At 66.7% G+C, this 8,836-nt stretch overlaps 2 protein-coding genes across 2 annotated transcripts; one reads left to right on the top strand and one right to left on the bottom strand.

Annotated features, from left to right (window-relative positions):
• Positions 1-226: 226 nt before the first annotated feature.
• MNEG_3654 (hypothetical protein) lies at positions 227-595 on the top strand (the record flags this gene model as incomplete). Its single annotated transcript, XM_014047873.1, has 1 exon — positions 227-595. The coding sequence occupies one exon, from the start codon at positions 227-229 to the stop codon at positions 593-595; it is 369 nt and encodes a 122-aa protein (XP_013903327.1).
• Positions 596-2,310: 1,715 nt separating this feature from the next.
• MNEG_3653 (hypothetical protein) lies at positions 2,311-3,768 on the bottom strand (the record flags this gene model as incomplete). The annotated part of the gene is made up of 4 exons (XM_014047872.1): positions 2,311-2,439; positions 2,735-2,892; positions 3,185-3,266; positions 3,418-3,768. The coding sequence occupies 4 exons, from the start codon at positions 3,766-3,768 to the stop codon at positions 2,311-2,313; spliced, it is 720 nt and encodes a 239-aa protein (XP_013903326.1).
• Positions 3,769-8,836: the final 5,068 nt, after the last annotated feature.

Here is an 8,836-nt window from a genome sequence, read left to right as displayed (position 1 = left end):
ACCGGGCGCCGGCGCCGGCGCCGCCGCGCAGCCCGACAACCCGGCCGCGCCCGGCTCACCCCCAGAAGCCGCAGGCGCCGCCGCCGGAGCGGCGGCCGCAGCGGCGGCGGCCGCGCCCCCCGCTCCGGTGATCGCGCTGCACTATGGCGGCCGCACGCACCACATCGAGGTGGCCGCGGGCTGCACCCTCGAGCGCTTCCAGAGGACCGTGCGCGCCCGCCTGGGCATGGCGCCCGGCCAGCCCTTTGACCTGAAGTTTAATGTAGAGATCGGCGGCGGCGAGCGCGTCACGCTCTGCGGCGCCGCGAGCTTTGACGCCGCCGTGTTCTGCGCGTCCCTGACCGCCGCGCGCCGCGTGGCGGCGACGCCGGCAGCCAGGTGGGCGCGCCGGCGCGCGCGGGTCGCGGCGGCGGCGAAGCGCTTCATCGTGGCGGCGCTGTTCGGCGTGCCGCCGGGCGCCGGCATGAGCATAGTGGATGCGTCCGTGCCCGGCCGCGCCGCCGTCAGGGCCGCCCCTGGCCGCGCGCCCGGCTGCCAGCCGGCGGAGGCCCTCGGCGCCGCGGCGTCCGGGTCGTCGGTTGGCGCCCAGAGGTGACTGGTGCGGCGGCCTCTTTTTGGAGAGACTTCAGTGGTGTGCAGGGCTGGAATGAGCCCGATCATCAAGGTGATGTGCTGCCGGTTGCCAGCCCGGCCGCAGAGGCCCGGGCTTCAGCAAAAGAACTGCGGCAGGCACGCGCGCGGCGCGCGCTGGAACTGTCCCCACAGCGGCACGCGGCGGCCGAGAGGCGCTCAGTGCTGCACGACGGGCTGCACAAGGACGCGCCTGACCCTGGCCGCCCTCTGCGGGTTCCTGACTCATAGCTGGACCACTTTGTTTTGACCCTGGTCTCTCGTCCGCTTCTTGCCTTTCTCACCTCCCTGACCTAAACCCAGCCCCTAGCTGCCCGGCAAACTTAGCACCCGCGCACTGACGCTTCCCCCATGCAACGCCATAGCCGGTCTCACCTTATCGCGCGCAGCTGGGCACATGCACGCGCGCGCACACGCCAGCATATGGCAGCACTGATCTCCTCCTTCCCTGCCAACCTTCTTATGGGGGCAAGGTCTTGCATCGTACTTTTCTCCACTTGACACTCGAGCTTTCTGCCCACCTCTTTGATGAGGGAGGGCGTTTTGGCAGCTGTCTCGTAGCTGCAGCACTGAAGTCGCCCACACTCGCGCTGCGCACTAAAGTCGCCGAGAAGCGCCGCAGACGCGCTACCAGCAGCGGTGCGAGCGACGCTTGGCGCACGACTCCGCCGCGCACCGCGTCAGCAGTCGCCACGTGCAGCTGTGCGGGCGTCCGTCGCAACTCTATGCAAGGCCGTCGCCGCCGGCCGACCAGCCGCACGCTCTCCACATGAGCTCAACCAATCCGTGTTTCCCGCCTGGTGCTTTGTTGTGTTGCCGGCCTCACCCCGGCTTTTGCTTTGCTGCGCATTGCATCAACTTGCCGACAGCAGCCCTGATGCCGCCGGCAGGGCAATGCGGGCATCCTGGGTACCCCCTCCGCGCGTTCCGACCGGACTTGCAACCGTCCTCCATGCAGGAGCCGTGCACACATGCCCTGCATCACGTCTTGAGGCACCGAGCGGATCGAATAGTGCGCAAAGGGCAACGCGATATCGGCGTGGCAGCGCCGACTTATTGTGCCTCAGCCAGCGATGGGTGCGGTCAGTTGCGTTTTTGCCGCTCACCCTTTCTCTCCTTTATTGGGCCTCAATGCCCCTGGCCGCGCCAAACGCAACCCCCTTTTCCTGCGCACGCCCCTGTCTGCGGGGAAAGAGCAGCGATGCACACGCACAAGCATTGGAAGACACTCGGGGCCCCGACACGCTGAATTATTAGTGGCACATTAGTGGTAATATGACTTGACGACTGCTGCTCTGCCACAGCATCAGGCGTCAATGGTGCCATGTCATCACAGCCCTCCTGGATGCAGCGATTACCAGCCAGGGCGCAACACAAAACAAGAGTCCACAGATAGCAAAAGCAGGAATGGGTGCGGCTGTGCAACGGATGGTGCACATGTGCAGATAGATGCCAGGTCGCCTCGCACGAGGCAAGGCTGTTGCCCAGAAATAATTGCGGATATTGAAGGATGGGCAGGGGCCTTGGCGCAACGGCCACCCCCAAACGCTTGCGGATACACATTAGCACCAAAAAGCATCGACACCTTGCAACACCCCACAGGGGGGAGCAAGGCGTCCGCCATGGCAGGGATTGCAGGGGGTCGCGGCCCCATACCTTGGCTGCTGCTGCGGCGGCGTCTCACACCTCGTAGGACCCCATGAAGGCGTACTTGGTGCGGTTGCGCTCAAACACGCGCTCCGCGAGTGCCAGCTGCTCGTCCCCAAAGTCGTAGAGGATCCCGGGGAAGTGGTACAGCATCTCCTGGACCTGCGGAGGCCGGGCGGCGCGGGCCGGGGCGGGCCGGTGCGGGCCAGTGCGGGCCAGTGCGGGCCGGTGCGGTAGTAGCAGGGCTCAAAGTTGGGGATGCGGCAGCGTTGACACGCCAGGCCAGGGACGGACGCCACGATGGGGCTGCCCAGCGGCATGCTCAGGCGGCTGGGCAATGGTGCCGCCTGGGGAGCACGCAGCGGCTTGTTTTGCCGAGCGAGGCCGAGCGCGGCATCATCGAAGGTGGGCGGCACGTGCCCGCGGCCCCGCCCGCGCGCCCGGCCCACCCGCCCACCCGCTCCTCCGACAGCCCCAGCGCCCGTAGCCGCGCGAGGGTGCCCTCGAGCGCCGCCTCCTCGGCTGCCAGCAGCCGCGCGTGGCAGAGCAGCACGCGGGTCGCGATCTCCCGGTCCGACCAGGGGCCCAAATTCCTCAGGAATAGGATGGCGCGGCCTGGCGGCGGCGGCGCGACAAGGAGCGCGCGTGGTTGCAGGGAGGGCGCGGTGGGACGCTCGGGTTACGAAAGAACGGCGAGGGGGCGCAGCAGCAGCGGCTGGAGGGCGCTGCAGGACGGCCGCGGTTGCGTGCACGCAGGGGGATGGGAGGCGGCCACGCACGCGCTGTGCCGAGCAGGGGCCGGGTGGGTGCGAGCGTGCTGGACTTGGATTCAGCGGTAGGAGGGCAGCGGGCACTCAGGGCAAATGCCCTTTTCGCGCCAGGCGTGGGCCATGCAAGGCCGCCCCACCCGCTCTGAAGACGTCCGTAGAGGCCAGCGCGGCGTGCTGATACCGCAGCACCGACCACACGACGTCATCGGTCGCCCACGCCTGCAGGCGTTTGGTGGCGCCGGCCGGCGTCGGGGCGGGCAGCCGGGCAATGGCGAAGCAGCTCGGGGCACCGCGAGCAGCAGCTTGTTCCCCGCTGCAGGCACCCAGCAGCTAGCCGACGGGCCGGGCTTGCTATGAGACACAGCCGCACCTCCAAGAACGTGATCCAAGACTTGAGGTCCAGTCGCAGCGCCTGTGGCGACCCCACTGCGATGTCACGCACGTGCCGCGGCTTGAACCGCGCCGCGAGTGCTGTCAATGAGGCGCGCAGCGCGGCCTCGTCCGCACCGGCGAGCGCAGGTGCCGCGGCCGCGACGTCGGCCTCGGTCAGGGCGCCGCATTCAATGAGAATCGAAACGATGCGCTCATCGCGCCCGCTTGTGCTGGGCTGGGCGTCGGCCGTTGCAGCTCGCGCTGCATGCACCGCAGGCGTGGACCGCACGCTCCTAGCAACAGTGCTGCAACCACGCTGCTGGAACGATCCCGCATTTCGCTGCATCATTGTCCTTGTCACGGAAGACATGCTCCCACCCGTTATCCTGGTTGGCTTCTAAGCTCTCGTTGCACGGAACCGCTGTTCGCGCGTGCAGATCTGGGATCTGCACCAATAGTCATGTGATTTCATGATGATTTTTTTTGATGCAATTCAGCTTCTGCACACAGCAGGGTGACCGGCGCAAGTGATACACATTGTGCAAGTTGTTCTCCATATGCGTCTACCTTTGTGGCGATTGTGTAGCTATTGTATTGTTCTTCTGTTTTGAGGCGCGCGGTCCCTGTCAGGTCAGGTTCCTGTGGCAGAGCGAGCCACAATTGGCGCTTTTGGGGTGTGGGTGGGGTCGCGGCGGTGGGGCGGGAATCGGGGTCCCCGGGCCCACCTTTGGCGCCTCAAAGTGGAGGTATTTGATGGAGAAGAGTCTGGCGTCCTCCTGGGTTTGGTAATGCATGTAGGATACTGTGGGTGGACGGATCAAAAAAACGTGGTGAATCAAGCACGGCTGACCGATCCAGAGAACGGTCACGCATTACGTGCTGCGACGCACCGAAAGTGCGCCCCCGCAGCCGGCTACAGCGAGCAAGGGGTCTGGCTCAGCGGCGGGCCGGGCGCCAGGGCAGGCCACGCCGTGTCACGCGCACTGCAAGCCCCTCGGCCCCCTCCGCGACAAGCGCCCGCGAGGGCGGCCCACCACTTTGTGCCATGAGAAGAATACCTTTCACATCCCCAAGTAGCACATAAGGGTGGTGACCCCCGGAATGTGGCACGCGCATCCCCCTCAGCAGGCAGCCCTGCAGGGGGCGAGCGGCGGGGCGGTATGACGCAAGCAGGGAAGGCGTGGGGGGCGCCGGCGCGGCCCGGAACTGGGGCGGCGCTGCCGGCCGCAGGCTCGCCGGAATGTGCTGCCACGTAAATCGACGCGCGCGCCCGCGCGCGCCGTCCCGCGTTGGCGGCGCACGCGCGTGTCGGCCCGCTTCCGAACGGCACCCCTGCCCCTCTTCGGCGCTCCCGCACCCTCGCACAAGCATGCGACGTTCCCAGTTGCGGGCGTGTGCACAAACGCACGCACGCGCGCGCGCGCGCGCACACACACACACACACACACACACACACACACACACACACACACACACAAACACAAACACAAACATGCACGCACACACACGCGCGCGCGACCCACGTCCAGGCTGCGCTGGTTCCCCCGCGCACTGGTGGTGCGCCGACCCCAGCTACACATGCGCCTGTGGCTTCCTGCGGCTTCATGCAGTGCCCAAGGCCGGCGGCCACACTGCGGTCATGCTGAACGGGCGGGTGAGCAGCAGCAAACCGCAGCACCAGCAACTGTTTCAGCGCCGAGGGACGAGGGGGCTGCCCTGATGATGGCTGGGGTTTTGGGGCTGGCCTTGTCAGCAGGGTTGCCCCTGCGCGCGGGGCACGTGAGCAGTGCATCGCCCGCACCTGCCCACACAAAGGCATGCCAGTAATTTTTTTGTGTGCAGCTGGGGCTGTACGTGGAATAATTCACAGGGTGGCGCGGCGCAGCTGGATCAGGGTCCAGGCTATCCAGCGTCAAAACACCCAGAAATTGGACCCTGTGGGCCACGGCGAGGTTGCCGGCGGCGCGGCGCGGGCGAGGCTGCCTGCTAGCAGCGGCCCCATGCCCCGTGCATTGCTCCCACTTTCACACCCCCCACCCCGCGGGCCGTGCCTTTACCGTGACTGCATTTGCCCTCAAGTGGCCGACTCCGCCCCACCTGGACAGAAATTCTACATCATCGTTCACAACACCGGCGCCAAGAGTGTGTGCACCCCTCTTCATCGCGCCCCTGCACACACTCACTGTGTGCCGCTTATACAGCGTTGGCGTGCCCGAAGTGGGCCAGTCACGCAGCATGACGTTCAACCTTGATTGTGAAAACAGACACGGACACAAGATACATGAGTTTGTAACAATGGGGGCTTGAACTTGAGCTGATGCTTCAAACGGCTGAGGCTGCGCGCTGCACGGCGTCAACAGGTTCTGTGGCCAGCGGCCAGCACGGCAGGGGCCAAGCAACCGACGGCGACAATGGTTAGAGATGCAAGAGACGAGAAGCTCCGCCCCGAGGGCCGGCGCGCGGCGCCTCGCGTGGCGGTTGGACAGCTGCCGCAGCGTCTCGAGGCAGTCCTGCAGGTGCTCGCCAGCCACGAAGCCCCACATGCCGTTGATCTTGGCCAGCGCGCCACAGCCCTCCACCCAGTGGAGCGGCTGCTCGTCAGATGCCCTGCGTGCGGGCCGTTGGGCGGGACGCGCACGCACTCGCCAGAAGGTCGCGCGGGCGAGGTGTACATTTTTCAGGGGCCTCAGCTTCGTGGCGCCGCCTGACTGGGATCGGCCGACCTGACCTACACCCACAGCCGAAGGAGGCTGCTTGCGGCAGGCGACCACAGGCCGCGAAAGGCGCCGCCGAGCAGCGGCCGGCCAGCACGTTCGGTGCTCGCGCCCAGGACGCACCATCATCCGCGCAGCGAGCATCAGCCTGCGAGACACACAGGCCGGGGGTGAGCCGCACGCGGCCAGGCGGAGTCAAAATGGTTTGGCAACTACCCCAAGGGCGAGAGGCTGGCATGCGGTGGTTTCGGTGCCGGCCTGCAGGGTGCCTCTGCCGAACGGCGCTCAACTCAGGCTGGGCGCGGCGGCCGCCCGGGCGTGTTGGAAGGGGGAGCCCACTCTGGGCCAGGGCGCGAGAGCCGTGTGCGGGCGGCGTCATCACCAAGTCAGGCTGACACAGGGCGTTCCCCGACGCCTTGAAGCAGGTACTTGCAAAGTCTGAAGGGGGTGTCGCAGTTGAGGTGCGGAGGCAGCCACGCGTGCGTGCAAGGAGGTGGCTGGGAGGGGCAAAGCAGAGCTAGCGGCGGCCGAGGGCACCCTGACGTGGCGTTTGGTCCACGCGGGCGGCGACGTCTTACACTCGCAGCTGCACGCCGACTGTAGGCAATTGCAGAGCCGCTCCCCAGGTCATCCAGACTGCAAGGCGCGTGTGTGCCTGGTCATTGCATTGTTGCCAGCCCTTGGCATCCGCGTCAGCCCACACCTGGGTCCTCCATGTCCGATAAGTCCTTGTGGCGCGGACCCTCCTCCACACACACACACACACACACACACACACACACACACACACACACACACACACACACACACACACACACACACACACTTGCGCAAAGCATGCGCAGACGCACACACGTACGTGAACACACGCTCACACATAAACACACACACACACATAAACACACGCACACACACACACAAACACACACACACACACGTGCGTGCGCGTGCCAGCGCGCACTCACATGCAGGCGCGTACACAAATGCATCCTCGCACATGTGCATAAATCTCTCACATTAAAACGCAAGCACATGCACGTGCTGTACACAAACACACAAACTCCTTTCCCCGACACACACACTAGTTGCAAGTACACACACGCGCCCCCACATACGTGCACGCATAGAAAATCATGCACATGTGCGCGCGCGCGCACCTTTGTTCAGTGCACGATCTCGCCCTGGTCTCGCGCCAGCAGCTGCCTCTCGTCCTCCTGACAGTCCCGCGCCTCCCGCTGCAGCGCTGCGATCACCGCCGCTGCGCTTTCCTCGCCCTCAAGGCTGAGTCAGCAAACAGGTCGTCATCAGTCGGCTGCACCATCTTCGGCCTTCTGATTGGATCCTGCTGCGTGGACTGCTGCTGGTGCTTGGATTGCTGCTGGTGGTGGTGGTGCTGCTTGTGCTCAACCTGCTGGTGCTCAACCTGCTGCTGCTGCAGCCGGTCCTGCTGCTGCTGGCGCCGGCCGGCCTCCCCTTGCCGCCGGTCCCTCTGGGCCCTCGCGCCCCTGCCCCTAGCCGGAGCCAGCGCGTCCAACCCGCGCAGCTTAGGCGCGCCGCTGCTGCTCGGCAAAGCGCACTCCTGCCAAGGATGCCAGGATCTCCCTGGGGGTCTGGATGTGCCTGCGGTCACCACATGGTGGGGACCCACAGTAGAGAGCCAGTTGTGGCATGGAGAGCAGCGCTGGCTCCGCCGGCACCAGCAGAGGCACGGCAAGCGCAGGGAGATCGCAAGACGGCATGTGGGCCGGGGCGAGGCGGCAGCCGGTAGAAAGCGAGGATGCGCCATAGCGCGCCAGGTGGCGACGGTGGGACTCACGTCAGGGCCAGGGGCACCGCCGCGGCCGCGAGCCACTCGCGCTTGGGCGCGTCCGCCGCAGGCGCGGCGGCGGCTGCGATGCTGACAAGGCGGTCCGCGGTGGCCAGGGTTTGGTCCTGCGAGCACCGCGCCTCGCGGACGTGAAGCTCCCACCTGGTGCGTTCCCGCCGCCGCGGCGGAGGGACGCCATGGGGGAGGGGGTGTTGCGGTGTCATCTGCAAACGAGCGGACGCGAGCTTGCCGAAATGATTTCTCGACGCGTGTTGTCGCCGCAACCGGCCAAAAGACCATCCCCCCTAACGCACGCCGGTTTGGTGAGGACCTGCTCAGCGCACGGGTGGAGTCTGGGCGGCCCTGATGATCAAGCCCCCAACCGGCCGCCTCGCCCGCACGCACGGCGCTCGCCTGCACCGAGGCAGGAGGTCTGACAGCATACGCCCCATGACTCCTTGCTCAGCAGGCCAGACTGCACGACCGCCGCACGGGTCAAGGGACTCCGAGACGCCTGGGCAGCGGGACAAACGGTGACGCTGGGATGAGGGCGTGGGGTCTAAGGGGAAGGGGCCAGACGAGCCTCATGGCGGGCCTTGGCGGCGAGTTCAAAAGGAGAGCGGGCCTGCCCAGGCTGGCCCAACGCGCCACATTCGCACGGCCGGCGGGCCCCTCTGCCCGCTCCGCGCCGGCCTGCAGCGTGCGTGACCCCATTCAAACCCCATTCGCAGCCGCCGCGCCGCCCCGCCCGCCGGGCCCGCCGCTTACAGCAGAGATCGCCTCAGCGGCGCAGCGCCTCAGGCTGTACCAGCGGCTCAAGGGGCCGCCGGCGCCGCTGCGGCCGCCGCCGCCCCCGTTTCCGCTGGCGGTTGCGCGCCAGGGCAGCGCCACTGGTT

The sequence above is a fragment of the Monoraphidium neglectum genome (assembly GCF_000611645.1).
Source record: "Monoraphidium neglectum strain SAG 48.87 unplaced genomic scaffold scaffold00469, whole genome shotgun sequence".
Lineage (NCBI taxonomy): Eukaryota > Viridiplantae > Chlorophyta > Chlorophyceae > Sphaeropleales > Selenastraceae > Monoraphidium > Monoraphidium neglectum.
This window is presented reverse-complemented; position numbering and strand designations above follow the sequence as displayed.